The 19870-nt window shown below is 48.3% G+C and overlaps 2 protein-coding genes across 2 annotated transcripts in view; both read left to right on the top strand.

The window, feature by feature from the left end:
* Positions 1–6787, top strand: part of MATN4 (matrilin 4) — a 12326-nt gene extending 5539 nt beyond the window's left edge. The window contains exons 5-11 of the mRNA XM_007464788.1: positions 1443–1565; positions 1655–1777; positions 1871–1993; positions 3583–3996; positions 4099–4251; positions 6279–6386; positions 6466–6787. Of these exons, the coding sequence (XP_007464850.1) occupies positions 1443–1565; positions 1655–1777; positions 1871–1993; positions 3583–3996; positions 4099–4251; positions 6279–6386; positions 6466–6524 (1103 nt within the window). The 3' untranslated portion in view covers positions 6525–6787. The remainder of the gene's footprint in view (positions 1–1442; positions 1566–1654; positions 1778–1870; positions 1994–3582; positions 3997–4098; positions 4252–6278; positions 6387–6465) is intronic.
* Positions 6788–17701: 10914 nt separating this feature from the next.
* SLPI (secretory leukocyte peptidase inhibitor) lies at positions 17702–19101 on the top strand. Its single transcript, XM_007464805.1, is given in 4 exon segments — positions 17702–17783; positions 18465–18623; positions 18873–19069; positions 19072–19101. Coding segments are annotated over 4 exon segments (468 nt in total).
* Positions 19102–19870: the final 769 nt, after the last annotated feature.

Below are 19870 nucleotides of genomic sequence, written 5' to 3'. Positions count from 1 at the left end.
TTCCTGCTTCTGCATCTCAGTTCTTTCCGGGCTGCTCACCTGGGCTGCTCTTGCCACTCCTCTTTGCTGCTCTTGCCACTCCTCTTCTCAAGGCCTGGTTCTTCATTTTTGCTTTCTGAAAAGCTATGACACACAATGCCTTGCTTATACAGTTGGGATTTTTCCCCCTGTGTATATATGTCCAATCCTTTGATCATAACGGCAGCTGCCATTTACTGTATGCCAGGTTAGCATCAGACATTAAGCTAGGAGCGTTACATGCATCATCTCTCAAGCTCACAACATTCTGGAAAAAGAGGTCCTGTGTTTCCAATAACCCAGAGGTCAGCTGGGGTCTTCTTGTTTCTGGGGCTTAGAAAAGGCTGGCGTGAAGCCCCATTTGATGACCTGTGAACATTCAAAACCCTTCCCAAGATCTCTGGGAATTCCCCAAGTGCTTACATTCTGTGGTCACCTCTAGCTCTGAGCTTCTGCTGAATTCAATTTATGGGTCCTTGTGCAGTTTCTCAATCCACGCATGCTGTTCTTGTCCTGTGGATGTAAATCAGCCTCTTCCTTGGTTGACACACTTGTGCACACAAGGGCATGTGTGTGTATACGTTAAGTCGTGTATACGTTAAGTCGTGCATACGTCTATTTTACTAAAGATGGGGGGTGGACAGAGGTGTGACTTACATCTAAGTGAAGTCAAACATACACACAGAAAAAGAAACACCCATTATTTATAATTGAATATTAGGCACCCTTGATCCCAAAAGTCCTCAGTCACCCCTCTGTAGGGGATTTTCCATTGGCAAACTCAACCCACAGTAAGTCATCTCCACACCATCTCTCTTGTCCTTTTTTTTCCTCTCTCCACTCCCCATCTCTTTTCTAGGAACCCCACATTCTCACACTTTTATGCAGGGCATCTCATCTCTCTCCAGCCCCTATTCCCCAGCTCAGCTCTAGGCCATATTTGCACATCGAAACCATGAAGATACTCAGCGGGGCAATAGTTCACCCTCCTCAGAAGGCAGTTGTAAATAACAACCGTTCTCTTCCATTATATCCCCATTTTGCAGATGGGGAAATAGAGGCTCAGACAGGTAAAGTGGCAGAGCCTCACTAACTCTGGTCCTCCTCTGTGAGTTAGTGAACATCTTGAGGGCAGGGGTCCTGTCTTCTACAACTGTGGATTCCCATTCTTATGCCTGTCTCAGTCATGGGCCCACTGGGATACATCTGGAGCTTGAATTGGGAGGGCCGCTTGGCTCAGTAGGAAGGGGGCCTTTGCTTGGAGGAATCACAGAAGCCTGGGTACCACCCCAGACTTATTAAGTCAGGATTTTGGGGGGTTGGGGTCCAGGCATAGGTATTTTTAAAAAGCTCCCCAGGTGGTTGTGCTGTCAGGGCTGAGAAAGGCAGCCCCAGGGCATAGCCTGACCTCACCTCTTCCTCAGCCCTCGACCTGTGCACCGAAGGGACCCATGGCTGTGAGCATCACTGCGTCAGCTCCCCGGGCTTCTATTTCTGTCGCTGCCGAGCTGGCTTTGTACTCCAGCAGGACGAGAGGAGCTGCAGGGGTGAGCGAAGCCCCCAATTAGCACCTGGACCAAGGTCTCTGATGTCTCCAGTCAGAAGTGACATTTTGCTGTCTCTTCCTTCCCACCAGCCATTGACCACTGCAGCTTTGGGAACCACAGCTGCCAGCATGAGTGTGTTAGCACCTTTGGTGGGCCACGGTGCCGCTGCAGAGGGGGCTACAACTTGCTGCCCGACGGCAGGAGCTGTCAGGGTGAGGAGGGGTCTCCTGCATTTGTGCAGAGGGACGAGGGATCTTAGCTGGTGGAGTCCACCCTGACTCGTTCTGTCTTGTCTCTCCTTTAAGCCCAGGACCTTTGCAATGGCGTAGACCATGGATGCGAGTTCCAGTGCGTGAGTGAGGGCTTCTCCTACCGCTGCCTGTGCCCTGAGCGGTGGCAGCTCCGGGCAGATGGCAAGAGTTGCAGCCGTGAGTTATGGGTGGGAGAGGGTTCTGTCTGCCTCTGACCCACTGCCCACATTCTGAGTATCCTTGACTCTGTCCTGTCCTTGCTGTGGCCCAAGAATGTGGTATGAGTGTGTGTGTGTGCGCTGGTGGTGGTGGAGTTGGAGGGTGTGCCATGCCCTGCCTCCATGTCTTTCCCCTCAATCTTTTACCCTGCTGCCAAGGTTAATTTCAAAAATGCATATTTGATCACATTTCTCCCTTGCTCGAAAGCCTTCTGTGGCTCACCAGTGCTTACAAAATAAAGATCAAATGCCTTACCCCTGAGTTTTTCAAATGGCGGGTGTAACCACAGTGGATAGATACACAAATGGTGGGTGTAACCACAGTGGATAACAAAATCAAATTAGTGGGTAAAAACTAGAAATTTTTTTTAAAAAGAGAGAGAAAATAGAGTTTACTGCATGGATGTAGAAAGAGTAAGTATTGTTTCACGAAACTTAATTTTAATTATATATAAGTGCATCATGATGTATTGTTACATTATTATGATTAATTATTATTTTTTTTACCGTGGGTTGTGGTCAAATTTTTGAAACCACCGCCTTAGGTCATTATAATCTAGCTTGAGCCAACCCCATCAGCCTGTCTCCTGACAAACTTGAACATTTGCGCCATACTGGCCTGCCCATTCCCAAACGTGTCCAGGGCTCCCAGCTTCCATGCCTCCACACACATTGCCCCCAACATCTAGAATGTCCCTTCATGCCTTGGAGAACTCCTACTCATCCCTGAAGATCAAATCACATGTCACCACCTCCATGCAGCCTTCCTCACTAACTCCAGGAAGAATGAATTACCCCTACCTTGCTCCCTGCAAGCCCCTCTATTCAAGCACTTTCCTTGATGGTAGCAAATGGCATGCCTCACTGCTCTGCTCTATCCTGATATCCTATGGATCAGGATTATGTTTCATTTATTGGCGAACCTCCTTCAGGGCCTAGCAAGGTCCCTGTCTCAGAACAGGGGAGGCGATCTTGTAGAGTGATTAGGAGCTTGGGTTTTGGGGTCAGACAGACCTGGCTTCAAATCCTGGCTCAGCCACTACTAGTGGTGGAATCCAGAGCAAATAAATGACTTTATCCTTCAGAGTCTCAGATTCTTAGAAAATGGGGATAATACCCAAGGTTATTGGGAGAATTGAGAAAAAAATATGTAAAGCACATAGCCCAGTGCCTGGTACATGGTAAGCTGTCAAATAGTAATGTTTTTGTTTTTATTTATTATTGTTAGTAGTGGTAAAGTTTAGAATTCTGTCTGATACATAGTAGATGATCAATAAATGGTAGCTGTTGTGATGATGATGATTTAAAAGATGCTTTTAGCAGATTGCCTGGCTTGTGGTAAGCGCGTAATAAATGGCATAGATTATAATGATGCCACTGATGATAATAATAATAATTATTATTTAGCACAGTGCCTGGCATAGGAAGGACTTCACACATAGTACCTGTTATATAATAAATGTTTGCGAGTGAATGAATGAGCAGGTAGCTGCTGCCAGCCAAGGATCTGATCCCTTAATCCCAGCTCTTCTGCTCGGGTGAGTGTAGGGTGCCAGGAAGGCCACGTGGACCTGGTTCTGCTCGTCGATGGCTCCAAGAGCGTGCGTCCGCAGAACTTCGAGCTGGTGAAGCGCTTCGTGAACCAGATCGTGGACTTCCTGGACGTGTCCCCAGAAGGCACGCGCGTGGGGCTGGTGCAGTTCTCCAGCCGCGTGCGCACCGAGTTCCCACTGGGCCGCTACGGCACGGCGGCCGAGGTGAAGCAGGCGGTCCTGGCTGTGGAGTATATGGAGCGCGGCACCATGACCGGGCTTGCGCTGCGCCACATGGTGGAGCACAGCTTTTCAGAGGCGCAGGGCGCGCGGCCCCGGGCGCTCAACGTGCCCCGCGTGGGCCTGGTCTTCACCGACGGCCGCTCCCAGGATGACGTCTCAATGTGGGCGGCGCGCGCCAAGGAGGAAGGTGGGCTTGGCGCGGGCCACGCTGGCATGAGGTTGGGTTGGGGATGCGGGGAGGCGGCTTTCCTGAGGCCTAGGGTGCCCCCTGAGTCCCTCGACCCTGCAGGCATCGTCATGTACGCCGTGGGCGTAGGCAAGGCGGTGGAGGAGGAGCTGCGAGAGATAGCCTCGGAGCCAGCGGAGCTTCACGTGTCCTACTCCCCCGACTTCAGCACCATGACGCACCTGCTGGAGAACCTCAAAGGCAGCATCTGCCCGGGTGAGCACAACGGTCTCGGGACCCCTCCCCTTCTCTCACTGTCCACCCTCCGAGATCTCCCGGTCCTATTCATTCCCGCCCCCTTCGTTGAATGGCAGCCAGGGGATGGGCTCGCTGGACAGAGCCTCTTTACTCAAAGTGTGGTATGTGGACCGGAGGCAGGGCTGTCACTTAGTGGTTTGTAAAAACTACAGCATTTCCAGCGCTCTCCAGACCTACCGAATACAGTTTTGCACTTTGACGAGACCCTCAGGGGATTAGCATTATGGCACTGGACTAAACTACCTGTTCCCCAAATTAGTGGACGTTCAGAATAATTTGGGGGGAATTTTTTCAAAGGCACGCCCAACCCAGCATTGGTGAGGGGAGCCACATCATGAGCCCTTTACCTTGTTGGAATTCAACTTTACAGACCTGGCAGAGTGGCAGGACTGGGTGTGTTTCAGGTACACAAAGATGTGTATTAAGTATATATATTTAATATATATTTATTTCCTTGATTTCCCCATCTGCAAAGTTAGGAGCCTTTCTGGAACTGTTATCAATACCATTGACAAACATGACATACAGACTAAGATATAACTTTTAAATCGTAACAGCAACTCTGTATTGAAGGCCAAGTGCTAGACATTGTAGTGTAATATTAAAAATGGCACACGTTTACAGAATTCAGTGAATCTAAGATACCATCCATTGTAAGATTCATTATTTTCTATACTGCTAAGAGAAAAAGGATGCCAAATTTAATTGTAAGGCAACTATTTAGATTTCAGAGATGTTGAAATGTATGAGGAAATAGACTTGGATCAGTGGGTCTTTTAAAAAAATATTTATTTTATGTTTTATTTTTGGCTGGGTGGGGCTCATGGGATCTTTTGTTGCAGAGCACAGGCTCTGTAGTTGTGGCACATGGGCTTATTGCCCCCCTGCCCTGCGACATGTGGGATCTTAGTTCCCCCACCGGGGATCTAACCCCATGTCCCCTGCATTGGAAGGGGGATTCTTAACCACTGGACCACCAGGGAAGTCCCCTGGATCAGTGGTTCTTAAACATTAGTGTGCATCAGACTCACCTGGAAGGTTTGTTAAAACACAAATTGTTGGCTCCAACCCCAGAGTTTCTGATTCAGTAGGTCTGGGGTGGAATCTGATCATTTGCATTTCTAATAACTTCCTAGGCGTCCTTGGCACAGGACCATATGGGATATAGTAAAGCAGAGAGAGTACATGACTCCCAGTCTCCAGCTTTAGCAACCGAGGGGATGATGGTGCTGACGCTAGCGGGTCAGGGACCACACTTGGAGAACCATTGGCCTAGTTGAAATACCCTATAAAGTGTTTCCTTGCATCAGGAAATGCTCTAGATCTGCACCCTCCAATAAGGTAGCCACTAGCTACATACGCCCATTTAAATTAAATTACATTAAATTAAATAATTTAGTTCCTAAAGTGCACTAGCCACATTTCAAGTGTTGAATAACCACCTGTGTCTTGTGGCTACCACATTGGACAAGGCAGATACAGAACATTTCCTTCACTACATAAAGTTTCATTTGGACAGTGCTGCTGTGGACTCCTGCTACTCAAAGTGTGGTCCACAGACCAGCAGCAGCAGCATCACTTGGGAGTTTATCAGAAATGCAGTGTCTCAGCCCCTGCCCTGTTAAGAACAAGAATCTATATTTTAACAAGATCTGGTGATTCCAATGAGCATCAAGGTTTGAGAAACCTTCTAAGATGCGTACACACATACGCACACGAAAATCACTGAATCCTGAGCACCGCCAGACAAAAAGGTGTTCTCATTGTATCCATTCTTACAGGTAAGGAAACTAAAGCTTAGAAAGGTTGAGGGTTTTTTTCCCAATATCTCACAGCTACCTAGCTGGTACTCATCCCAGGTCTGTCTGAATCCCAAACCCGAACACTCAGCCGTAGGCCGGGTGGAGGGATATCGGAGAGCCTCAGCCAGGGCTGGCTGGTCCTCCTCCAGCTTCTCACTCCCCCACTCTGTGCCCGGCTGCCAGAGGAGGGCATCAGCGCGGGGACAGAGCTTCGGAGCCCCTGCGAGTGCGAAAGTCTTGTGGAGTTCCAGGGCCGCACGCTGGGGGCGCTCGAGAGTCTGACGCAGAATCATATCCTTTGGGTCCAGGGGCGCGGGCTGGAGGGGAGAAGGGACCCCCGCGAGCCCCGGCGGCTTCCTTAACCGCTCACTGGCCCAGCTGACGGCGCGCCTGGAGGATGTGGAGAACCAACTGGCCTCCCAGAAGTGAGGGCCGCGGGTGGCCCGGACCCGGGCAAGGGGGGCGGCCCCGCGGACTGGGCCCCCTCGTGCGCCTTCCGGGCGCTGGGGCCGGGCAGAAGCTGGGTCCCCCAGGCTTGGGCTGTCGGGGAGGAGGCGCTGGCGGGCTCCCAGCGCTGCGCTCGAGCTGGCCTCGCCTGGACCAGAAGCCGGACTGCGGGGGGATTGTGGGAGGGGATGTGGGGGACGCGTGCTGCGCTCAGTTCTTTGTAGGATTTCTTTTTTTGTTTTCTTTTTCTTACACACACACAAAAAAAGAACCAAAAAATCTGGTTTCCACGGGGTCGGTGTGCATGTCTTGCTGTGCCGCCAGGCGGAGGGGTGGCCAGACGGAGCGCGCTCCGGCGGCGCCCGGGCGGCGTCTCCTCGGAGAAAGGCGCATTGTGCGGGGGTCGGGCCGGGGGGCAGGGGACCGGGAGCTGCTTCCCCCAGCTTGTTTATTCAGCTGAGAACAGATGGTTCCTTATGCAGGCTGCGGGAAGGGAGGGGGCTCCACGGGTACCCTGGGGGTCTGGGCAAGTCTGCGCCCCTCCATCCCCCAGCGGATCGGACACCTCGCTCTCTGGCCGTGCCTATCTCCTGGTGTCCCCGAGTCTGGCTCAAAAACTGTTCGAACTGGGCGGGGCGGGGGCGGGGGTGTTGGCGAGAAGCGGGAGGCAGTAATCGAATCCCCTAAAGGGACGGGAGCGGGGAGGATAGGTGAGTTTCGCCTGGATTTTATCTCCCTGCACTAGATAGGAAAAGAAGGGGGTGTCAGCCAGGACCTCTGGCCCAGAGTAGCCTTCCCAGCCCGTGCTTTACCTCCAAAAAAACAAAATAAAAACGAACCCTCTTTAGGTAAAGAGCACAAACCGGTACAATTTCCCAAGTGCAAAGATGAAAATGCTTCCAGTCCTAGAGTGATTATGGGCAAATTACTCTGGGTTTGTTTCCTTATGTGTAAAATGGGGATTGAAATCGTTATGCCCAAGGGTGATGGTGAGAATGGAGGAAATTATTCTAAGGCATCTGACCTTGTGCCTGTCTACTACGTATTAGGCTCTCAGATGGCAGCTTTTAACTATTAAGCTAACATGTTTAGTCTTGGGCATTATTCAAAGTGATTTGCAGGTATTTTCATTTTATCCTCACAACCTTGTGAGGTAGGAATTATTGCCTTTATCATTCCCTTTTACAGACAAGGAAACTGAGTCAAAGAGAGGTTAAGTTTCCCAGAGTCACATGACAAGTGAGAAGATGAACCAGGGCTTCCCTGGTGGCGCAATGGTTAGGAATCCGCCTGCCAATGCAGGGAACACGGGTTCGAGCCCTGGTCTGAGAAGATCCCACGTGCCGCGGAGCAACTAAGCCCGTGCGCCACAACTAGTGAGCCTGTGCTCTAGAGCCATGAGCCACAACTGATGAGCCCGTGTGCCACAACTACTGAAGCCCGTGCGCCTAGAGCCTGTGCTCCACAACAAGACAAGCCACTGCAACGAGAAGCCCGTGCACCACAATGAAGAGTAGACCCCGCTCGCCGTGCGCAACAAAGACCCAACGCAGCCATAAATAAATAAATAAATAAAACAAAAATGATTAAAAAAAAAGAAGTTGAACCAGTGTGTTTTCATTTCCTGTGGCTGCTGTAACATCACCACAAGTTTAGTGGCTTAAAAAACACACAAATAGTTTTTGATGTTAGCAGTCTAAAAGGGGCTGGCAAGGCTGCAATCCTTCTGGAAACAATTGTTTCCTTGCCCTTTCCAGCTTCTAGAGACTACCCGAATTCCTCTCATCACCTCAACCTCTGCTTCCGGCATCATACCGCCTTCTCTGACTCTGACCTTCCTGTCTCTGTTGCATAAGAACCTTTGTGATTATACTGGGCTGACCCAGATAATCCATGATAATCTCCCCATCTCAAGCTCTTCATCACATCTGCAAACGCTCTTTGCCATGTAGGGTAACATATTCACAGGTTCCAGAGATTAGGATGTGGACATCTTTGGGTGTGTGTGTGTGTGCGCATTATTCTGCCTACCACACAGGGCTTGAAGCCAGGAGGACAGAGCTCAGAGCAGGCACTGCTAAGCACGCATATGCCTGGCCCCTCACTGGCCATGGCGAGGAGGGAGAAAGATGATTGAGAAAAGCCCCCGAGCTGGGGGAGCCCAGGGCTGGAGGGGGTAAAGTCCACCTGACTATAACAGAAAGAGGACCTTTCAGGTGAAGGGATGGAGCAAAGGGCGGGTAAGGAGGGAGAAATCACAGAGGAAGTGACTTCCAGCCAAACCTTAACCTACAGGGTGACAGGATGACTGAGGTCTCACCTGGACCTGAGGGTCAGATGAGCAAAAGTGCCCGTCCAACCCCTTTGTTTTACGGCCGGGAAACCAGGTCTAGAGGGCAGAGTTGTCTGCCCAAGATCACAGTGAGAGAACCTGGGGTCTGACTGTAACAGGGACTTCAACTATGGGGGTGGCACTGAGGCAAAGGTGAGGCCTCCTGCTTCCCTCCTCCCTGGAGCTGGCCAGGACTGTCTTCTGCAGGGTTTCTTTTCTCGCCTGCTCTTCTCCTGTAATCTCCAAAGTAGCCACTGGATGGCGCCTGGAGCTCTGATTTGGAGTTGGGTCCCAGAGCCCTTACAGGCCTTGGGAGTTGGCACTTGTGCTGAGCCAGGCCTGCCCTTCTCCGAAAGACCCTCCTCCCCCTTCACACCCCTCCCCCTAGTCTGGCGGACCCTACCACCCTAGCCTAGAAGCGGCTTCATTTCCTAGGCAGTGACCACACACTCCTGGATTGGGAGACCAGCCCTGCTATTTACTAACTGTGTGTAGGTGTTGACAAGGGCTGGTTCCCTTGTCCATTTCCTGATTCTCTTTTGGGGAGGCTGCAGGAGCCAGAACTCCTTTATCCACTCTTTGGAAGCTAGAATGTGGGCATGAGGGCACAGTGCAGCTGTTAAGAGCACAGACATGGGAGCCAGACTGCCTATCCGAATCCCAGCTCTGCCATGAGCTGTGTGACCTTAGGCAAGTTTCTGAATTTCTCTGTGCTTCTGTCAAAGGAGACCCAGTTTTCTCATCTGTATAATGGAGATGATAGTATTCCCTATGCCACTGGGTTTTTGTGAGGATTGAATGAGATAATCCATTTTATATTCTTAGAACTCTGCTTGGTACATAGTATGTACAAAATGTAAAAAACAAAAATGCACAGCTGGGGTTTAATAAACTCTATGCTTTCTCCTTGGGCTATGAGTCTTGAGGGAACAAGGCAAAGGTTCAGGGACAGTTGGGAAGTCATTCAAGACAGTGCAGTGATAGTACAGTAAGTCCCCTACGTATAAACCTTCAAGTTGTGAACTTTCAAAGATGCGAACGTGTGTTTGCATGTCCAATCACGTAAGTTAGTTCACGTGTCTGGCGTACATTGTCCATGCATGCATCCCGTACACGTGGTTGTGTTTCTGTGAACTTTATTGTACAGTACTGTACAGTAGCCCAGGATGTCCGGAAGCAAGCGTAAAAGCAGCAGTGTTGTAGCTGGTACTGCTAAGAAGTGCCAAGTGATAATGATGGAAACAAAAGTGAAAATAATTGAGAGAGTGGAGCGACAAGAGGAAGGAGTAACTGAAGAACCCCAGAGGTTCACAACACAGGAAGCGGCAAGGGAATTTTCTTTATTTGAGGAGGCACTGTTAATATATTTTTTTTATATATATAAATTGACTTGTTTATTTTTGGCTGCGTTGGGTCTTTGTTGCTGTGCACGGGCTTTCTCCAGTTGCGGCGAGCAGGGGCTACTCTTCATGGCGGTACGCGGGCTTCTCATTGCGGTGGCTTCTCTTGTTGCAGAGCACGGGCTCTAGGCACACGGGCTTCAGTAGTTGTGGCACATGGGCTCAGTAGCTGTGGCTTGTGGGCTCTACAGCACAGGCTCAGTAGTTGTGGCGCACGGGCTTAGTTGCTCTGCGGCATGTGGGGTCTTCCTGGACCAGGGCTTGAACCCGTGTCCCCTGCATGGGGGACAAGCGGATTCTTAACCACTGAGCCACCAGGGAAGCCTGGCACTGTTAGTTTTTGAGTCACAGGACCCGAACGTAGAATGGTACACGAAGGTTACAGCAGCCGTTCAGAATGCGACCCAGTGCTACCGTGTCATCTATGAAGAGAAAAAACGAGCTACCACCCAGACATCACTGGATCATTTTTTCAAGAGGGGAGATAGAATTGAATCCAGCAAGGAAGCAGAACCTAAGCCATCAACGTCAGGCATGAGTGAAATGGCAGCTTGCCCTCCGTCTCCTGTTGCTGACGATCCTTCAGCTCTACCATCTCCCACCTCCTCTCCCTCCTCCAGTCAGTAACATTTCTTGCCTGTTCACTCGATGCCAGCCCCTGTATGCCAGCTGTTGTACTGTACCACTGTACTTTTCAAGGTACTGTACTGTAAGATTAAAAATGTTTTATTTTTGTGTTTGTTTTTTATGTATTATTTGTGTGAAAAGTATTATAAACCTATTACAGTACAGTACTATACAACCGATCGTGTTAATTGGGTACCTAGGTTAACTTTGTTGGACTTACGAACAAATTGGACTTAGGAACGCACTCTCAGAACAGAAATTGTTCGTATGTATGGACTTACTGTATCGAGAGTCCGTTGATGGAACCCTAACCAGATGATTCTTGCTGGTGACCTTGGCTGATTTTCTTGGTTTCTGACTTTTATTTCCACGAACCACCTGATATCCTGGCAAGGCTTCCAAGTTGCACAGTTTCAAAAGTCTTGGTGGGAGAGAGGCATATACTCAGAACACAATGTGAATGGTGCCCCCTAGCGTTGTGAAATGGTCCTCTCGTTAGCCTTCCAATGGAGCCTTTTCTGCTTAGTGAGCCAGGCTTGGTGTGTCTGTTGCTTGCACCCAAGACCTCTGGCCATGCCCTGCTTCATTCTTTGTAAGGGCTGCATAGTATTCCATTCTATGTATGTGTCATATTTCATTTCAGCACCCCTTATTGGAGGATTCTGGGTAATTTACAGCTCTTTGACATTCCACACACAGACACAATGACATGCTTCTTAGAACCTATTTTCCAGCCCTTGTAACCTCATCTCTGACTCTCCCTACCCCCACAGGTACACAGTTGGGTGGGGAGTGACCTCATCCACAGGCTCACATGGTGGCTGTGATCCTCTGCCTGTTTGATCAAGGCAGGATTGGCCAAACGTTTAGAATAGCAGGGAGCTCAGTGGGCCAGGAAGGGAGTGGTAGATGATTCTGGGAAGGCAGGTGAATTTGGGCAGCCAGCCTGGGCCCCTCATGCCCAGACCCCTCCCCTTCCCGTGTTGGTCTTCATCATCTCAGTTCAGCATGGGAGGAAACATCTGCACAGCCTCTGATGCCTTGAGGGACCAGTGACTTCTGTGTCCCCGTCCCAGGGGCACCTGCACTTTAAAAGAAGCCTGGAAGGAAGGGAGTAAGGCTCACCCACAGGGCACACTGTTCACGGTGGGATTTCAGGCAGCCAGGGTCACATACCTGAACAGAGACCATCCTATGTTCCAGGGATGGTGATGGGCTCTTTATCCTATACGATCCCATGTAATTCTTATGGCAACATTGTGAGGTTGGTATCACCAGTTCCATTTCACTGAAAAGGGAACTGAGGCCAGAGAGGGGAAGAGATGTTCCCAAAGCCATTCTGGGAGCACATCTATGTCCAGGGCTCTTTCCACTTTATCAGTAATGGAGAGAATGTTTGGAGTGAAATTGGGAGGCTTTTACCCCAGTTACTTTTTTTTTTTTTTTTTTCAGTACGGGGGCCTCTCACTGTTGTGGCCTCTCCCGTTGCGGAGCAACAGGCTCCGGACGCGCAGGCTCAGCAGCCATGGCTCATGGGCACAGCCGCTCCGCGGCATGTGGGATCCTCCCGGACCGGGGCACGAACCCTTGTCCCCTGCATCGGCAGGCGGACTCTCAACCACTGCGCCACAAGGGAAGCCCCCCAGTTACTTTTGATCAGGGTCCTGGAAGTGAGGGTTGCTTGAGAATGGAGAGCAGGAGGCCACATCCTAAAGAGTCTTGGGTTTGAACTTCAGCTCTGCCATCGACTGGCTGATCGACTACAGGCAAGCCCTGTATTTCGCTCATCCTTGATATTGGGTAAGCGTCAGTTGCAAAACCAGGAGTCACTCTAGCTAGCTTAAGCAGAAAGCTATTTATTATCATGAATTTGTATCCTATAAAATCGCTTGAAGGGCTGGAGAAGGAGGCTGTAAATTGAGGTTCTGGGATAAATTCCCCCCCACCCCCCAACACATCCCGAGTCATGTTGCCTTGGCCACAGTTCAGGAATGCTGTTCTGCCACGGTCTGTGCCCTGCGTTTGGCTTCCTTCCAGACTAAGTTCTGGCTGGACACTTTAGAGAATGAACCTGATTGGTGAAACTCAAATCACATCCAGAACCACAGCTCTGGGAGTGGGGCAGAGTGTTGGTCTCAGAATTGTAGCTTTTAATTTTCCAGCCTCTGGTCTATATAGAGATACAGCAAAAAGGTTGAAACGGATGTTAGTAAGTCAATCCATAGATTCTGCTACAGCCTCTGCTCTCCATCTCTGAAATGGTTTGCTGGGATCCTCCCTGTTTGCTGGGTGGGTTGGAAATGGATGAGGGGTTGCTGCCTAGAGTCAAGCCCAAACTTGTATCATAGTCAGAGGCTCTCTGGAGATTATCTATATAAGTGATTTTCAACCGTATATACCCTGATGCCTTTTTTATTTTAGTCATATCCCCTTTACTAATCTGAAATGAAATTAATATCTAATATAACTTTGCTATACATGCAATATCAAAAACAGGTTAATATGGTGTCCTAACTGTAATTATAGGAATAAAGTAAAAGCAAAGGAAAAGTTATAGTAAAGTGATATGTACCCCAATATTTAAACGTTCCATCAGGGCTACTGTAATGATGTAATCAAGCTATTCATAGGGAATATACACTGAAGTCCTCATGTATAAATGAGTGTGATGTATACAACTTACTCTCGATGGTCAGAATAAACCATTATCTTTCACACACACGTGGAAGAAAGAGAATGATAAACATGGCAAAATATTAACACTTAGTGTATCTGGGTGAAAGGAATATGATGATAATTCTTTGTACTATTCTTCCAATTTTTTCTATATGCTTGACATTATTTCAAAGCGACAAGTATAATAACATGTTAGGATATTGAATTTCTCAGTGTGCTAAAAAACCTTGTAAATAGGGTACATCCCAGGAGTTTAAGGGTAGTTCAAAACCCAGAAATTATCAATGTGATTAAGTAAATTAAAAGTTTAAGAAAAAAATTCAAATGAATCTTTAAATTGATTCATAAAAATCATTCCATATTGTTCTATGTTCATTCATGATAAAAATACACACTATACTAGGAACAAAAGAGAATATTCTTCACCTGATGAAGTGTATTTACAAATACCTACAGCAAGTATTATACTCAGTGGTGAAACTCTAGAAGCAGCATCCTTAAAGTCAGTACAAGGCCAGACTGCCCTCTATCACCACTCTGATTCAATATCAAATTAGTGATCGTAGGCCAATGCAATAAAACCGGACATAAAAATAAAGAGGAATAGGGTTGGGAAAAGAAGAGATAGAATGGTTAATGCTTACAGATAATATGAATGTCTTCAGATGAAATTCAAGAGAGTCATGGGTAAACTATTAGAATTCATGAGAAAATATATTGAGTTTGCAATTACAAAAGTCAATATACAGGGCTTTCCTGGTGGTGCAGTGGTTAAGAATCCACCTGCCCATGCAGGGGACACAGGTACAATCCCTGGTCCAGGAAGATCCCACATCCCATGGAGCAAGTAAGCCCGTGCACCAGGACTACTGAGCCTGCCTCTAGAGTCGGGAGCCACAACTACTGAGCCCATGTGCCACAACTACTGAAGCCCGCACGCCTAGAGCCCATGCTCTGCAACAAGAGAAGCCACCGCATTGAGAAGCCCGCTCACCACAACGAAGAGTACCCCCTTCTTGCTGCAACTAGAGAAAGCCCACGCACAGCAACGAAGACTCAAAGCAGGCAAAAATAAAATAAATAAATTCATTTTAAAAAGTCAATATACAAAAAAACAGTTGCATGCTTACACACCAAAAACTATCAAATAAAGAGAGAAAAAGCTCCTATTCACAATAGTCATGAATTTTATTACTACCTAAAAATAAACCAAGAAAAAGTTTGCAAGAATTACATGAAAAAATTAAAATTTATTATATGACTTGAAGAGGACTTGAATAGAGTGATGCTCATTTTTTTTATCTGTGAAGACTTAATATGGTAAATATTTTGGTTCCACTCAGTAGTTTATAGTTTTGATGTAACTGTAATAAAAATCTCAACAGATTTTTTTGAGGACCTTGAGAAATTGATCCTAAAATTTATGTAGTAGAGGAAAAGTGCAAGCATAGCCAAACAATTCTGAATAAGTAAAACAGAAAAGACTTGGGCTGCAAAACAACAAGGTATGTAAAATGTAGATGTTAATGAAAAGAGTACCAAGGAAGACTGGTTTGGGAATAAATAAATTGAGTAATAAAAAAACACAGACACACATCCATCTATATACAAAAACTTGGTACAAAATAGATGTGGCTTTATAAATTAATAAGAGATCAATAATACGGGGGAACAATTGGCATTCCATATTAGGGAAAAATGGAAACAAGATCCTTAATTCAAACCATTCACAATAAATAAATTCCAGATGGATTAATGACTTGAATGTGGAATACAAAACTTGTGAATATATTTAAACAAAATGGAAGGGATTGCGTAAGGATAGTTCGACGTAAAAAGTACAATCCAGGGCTTCCCTGGTGGCGCAGTGGTTGAGAGTCCGCCTGCCGATGCGGGGGACGCGGGTTCATGCCCCGGTCCGGGAGGATCCCACATGCCGTGGAGCGGCTGGGCCCGTGAGCCATGGCCGCTGAGCCTGCGCGTCCGGAGCCTGTGCTCCGCAACGGGAGAGGCCACAACAGTGAGAGGCCCGCGTACCGCAAAAAAAAAAGTACAATCCATAGACGGACAGATGGATAAAACTGACTCCATCAAAATATAAATATATATCCTTTTTTTTTTTTTTGGGGCCACGGTACACAGCTTTCGGGATCTTAGTTCCCCCATCAAGGATTGAACCCGGGCCACGGCAGTGAACGTGTCGAGTCCTAACCACTGGACCACCAGAGATTTCCGTATCCTTTTTAAAAGATGACACCAAACACAAAGTTTATGCTAACTGATATTTCTCTCTGGAGCTCATTTATCACCTGCACATCTGGCACATGAACTGCACAAACTATAGATGTGACCCTCACAGGGGTTCTCTCCTCTGACCCCAGCTTTGGACTCACGGTACCTCTTGGCTGCTTTCCATGTCTGGGCGAGAAACATCAGTTCTTAGGCAGTCCCTGATCAACCTCACCCAAAGTATTTCCTCTTCCTCTCACCTCGTATGGCAGACCAAACTGGATGACTATATTACCTACTTAGTATATTGTTATGAGGTTTAAGGGTGATACATCACGCAAAGTATTCAGCCCTGTGCCTGAAACATAACAACTGCTCAGTAATTATTAGCTATAATTATGTAAAGGAACATTTATTAAGTGGGAGAGTCAGGATTTGAAACCTGGTCAGTGTAATTCCAAAATCTGTGATCTTTTAATGACATGTTTTCTCCCTCAAAGAAATCATAGTCTTGTGTGGAAACAAATCAATAGGTAAAGCGAGGCCCAGAGAAGAGCATCTGACATAAAGGATGTCGGAGACCCCCTACTCTCCCTTCCCCCAACACCAGTGGATGGCAAGGCAGATGGTATTTGTGAGTGAAAGAGAGAGCCAGTCGGAGGCATGACCGTGAGTCTTACAGCCAAGAACCAGAGATGAGGTATGGTAGCCTTCCTTAAGAAGGAACAGCCACCAGTCTTTCTCCTGGTCTCTCTTCCTACCCTCGATCTTAAGAGGCCATCTTGTGAGCAGAGCCAAGACGGGCCTTGAGAATAGGAGAGCCTCTACCAGCGGTGCCCTCAGTCTGTGTGGGGCTGTTGAGTCATGGCGGTACTGGTTCTAGACGAGAACTTCACCTCGTAGTTTAACCCTCTCATTGTACAGATGGGGAAATTGAGGTTCAGAGAGCTTCAGTGTTCTGACCAAGGTCACACAGCGAGTCAGTGACAGGCTCTAGAATACAGAAGTAGATTACACAGACAGTCAATTGGACTAAGGATCTTTCGAGATATAATAAATAATCTGAGTTAGCAGAAGACTTGATAACTTTCTGTGAGCTCCGAGGTATGTGTGTGCGCGTATGTGCGTGCGCACACGCATGTGTGTGTATCAGAGAGAGACTATTTTGTAATAATAATAATGATTATAATGGCTCCCATTTTTAAGTGTCTACTACATCCCAGGCCTTGGGCCAGAGGCTCATTTACTCCCCATGACAATTATAAGAAGAAAAAGTATAATGGTGCCTGCTTTACAGAAACTGACACTAGAAGGTCTTCTGACTTGTCCAAGGCAACAGATAGTAAGTTGTGGTACCAAGGTTTGAATCCAGATTAGGTTAACACTAACATTCATATATTTGCCTACTACACTGTGTTTTACTATGTGTCCCATTAACTTTTGTATCCCCAGGGCCTGGCATAGTGCCTCCAGGGGTGGGAGAACGAGGGGTGCTTTGCCCAACGTCTCAGCTCAGAATCCAGGTCTAAATAGCATTTTTGCATTTGACCTTTTACCCCCCCCCATCTCCACTAACGAGGCTAAGGAGCCTGGGGCCCCTACGATGCTCAGGGCTCAGATGGACACCTGAAATGGTTTCCTTATCAGCCTGGCGACATCTCCCAGGCCAGCCTCTCCTATTTCTTCTCTGGCCTTTACTCTGTTGGCCTAGCAGTCTTGCTCGGGACAGGAATGAGCCACTGTCTCTCCGGTATCAAGCTTCCTGATCTCTGGCCAAGCTTCCCGCTTATGCCATTGAAGCTGGGAGGGGCCGAGGAAATGCTCATGAGGCCACACCCACTAGGGAGGGTATAAATGGGGGCAGCTGGGCCAGCAGAGCTGCCCCTGCCCTCACCATGACATTCAGTGGCCTCTTCCCCTTCGTGCTTCTTGCCCTGGGAACCCTGGCACCTTGGGCTGTGGAAGGTGCTGAAAATGGTGAGTTGGAGTCACCCTGGTATGATCCTGGCTGCAGGGTCAGAGATGGGGGCTCGTAGTGGTGTGGGGATGGCCCCTTCTCTAGACTGTAATCTCTCAGCTTAGTTTCAGGAGACGTCCCTGGGGGTGTGTTCATGTCCAGCTGGGTTCCAAGGTCTCTGTGCAAGCTTCTGAGCATCTGGAAATTCTTCTTTTACTCAGCCATCTGTCAGCCCAGGTCTCACTCCCTTTCTATTCTTATTCCTCTCTCTCTCTTTCTCTCTGCCTCATTTCCCGGTGAGTGGCTCTCCAATCATCCGTCTGACTCTTGCTGGTTCTTTCCGTTAATCTCTGTTTTCCTGTCTTTGGCTCTAGCTCTTCACCTGCTCTGTCGGTTCTATTTATCTCTGTTTATTTCCCTCCATCTCCATCATGCTCAGCCTGCCTCTCTGCCTGTGTGGAGCCTTGCTTCTCCCTGGGGAAAGAAACCTTGGCTGGGAAGCCTATGCCTTCCTCCTGACCACGTGTGTGATTTCATCAAGCCTGTCACTCTTCATGGAGATCAGACAGGGACTTCACTTTGGACTTTGTGGATGGTCACCTGAGTGAGGGTCAGCCCTGGAAAGTGGTGCTTTGTCCAGCAGCCGGGATAGTTACTCAACACCCAGCCTCCTCCAAAACTCTTGAACTTCTCTTCCAAAGCTTTGAAAGCTGGAGACTGCCCTCCTAGAGAACCTGCCAATTGCTTTAAATATGACAAACCCGAGTGCAACAATGACTGGCAGTGTCCAGAGAAGAAGAGATGTTGCCCTGATTATTGCGGAATCAGATGCCTGGATCCTGTCAACATCTTGAACTCAGGTGAGGAGGTGGGAGAGCCACCAGCCACGCAGCACTGGACAACTGGCCACCTGCATTGACTGGGGGCCCAATGTCAGAAGAGAGCCAGAGCCTACCTTCAGGGGGTATCCCAGCCTCAGGAAGGATGTGGTGGTCATGGGGATGGGAGGCTCAGGCTGGGGCAGGGCCTGGGGCAGGGGCTGGGGTCCAGAAGCAGGGGGCTAGTATGGAAGGTACAAGGTTTCTAACCCATGTCTCTACTCTCACCAGCTGAGGAGAAGCCTGGGAAGTGTCCAGTGTTCGACACGCAATGTCTGATGCTTAACCCCCCCAATCGCTGTGAGACAGACAGCCAGTGCGTGGGTGAATTAAAGTGCTGCAAGGGCACTTGTGGGAAAGCCTGCATTTTCCCTGTGAAAGGTAAGGAGGGGCTGGGGCAGGCTGACCTCCTTCCCTCCAGCTCTCTCAGTCTCAACCCTCTGGAGTTCCAGGCATATAAGCAGGGGGACTCCTGATCTGGACCCCAAGGAAAGCCTCTGCCTGACTCCCTTGTCTTCCGAGAGCCCTGTTCCCCAGGGCTCAGGGCAAGGATTTCTATAGGATGGCTCATGGCTCTGATTATATCCCAGCCCTTCTGAATAAGGGCCCCAGGGCAAGTGACTTTGAGTCTCAGTTTCCTTATCTGTAAAATGGACATAATGAACTTGAAAGTGCGTTGTCAAAAGCACTGTGCACTAAGTGTGTATCATTAAGATTATTTCCAAGATGTTGTCTAGCGTCAAAGCCCAAAAGATCAGTGGATTTTGAGGATAATCTTGCTCAATGCTCCAACCTTAGAGTTTTCTAGTAAAATAGAGACTTGAAATCAGCCTCCTGATACCAAGACTCATACAACTATATCAGCACCTTGCTATTTCCTCTATCTCAAGGGGATTCTTGGGGAGAGAATGTGAAGATGACTTGGCTGGTTCCTATATTGAAGCCCTGATCTCATTTTGTCTCACAGCCTGATTCCTGCCACTTGGAAGTGGCTCTGGATTCCTACTCTGTGTGGTCTGGGAATTCCCTTCTACTCCCACGCTTGGATCACTGGGGCACTCTGTGGTGAAGCCTTGGTCCTATCACCAATATCTTCTTTGCAGAAAGGCTTGGCACCCAGTAGGCTGCCAGCAAATGCCTGTTCATTGGTCAATAAATAAATGAGCATATTTCTCTCTGTACATCCTGCTTCTGTGGTTCATTGGGGAATATCAGTTGGGTGGGAGATG

This window comes from Lipotes vexillifer, unplaced genomic scaffold (genome assembly GCF_000442215.2).
Source record: "Lipotes vexillifer unplaced genomic scaffold, Lipotes_vexillifer_v1.1 scaffold53, whole genome shotgun sequence".
NCBI classification, from domain to species: Eukaryota; Metazoa; Chordata; class Mammalia; order Artiodactyla; family Lipotidae; genus Lipotes; species Lipotes vexillifer.
The sequence above is the reverse complement of the archived record's forward strand: the minus strand, read 5'-3'. Positions and strand labels throughout refer to the sequence as shown.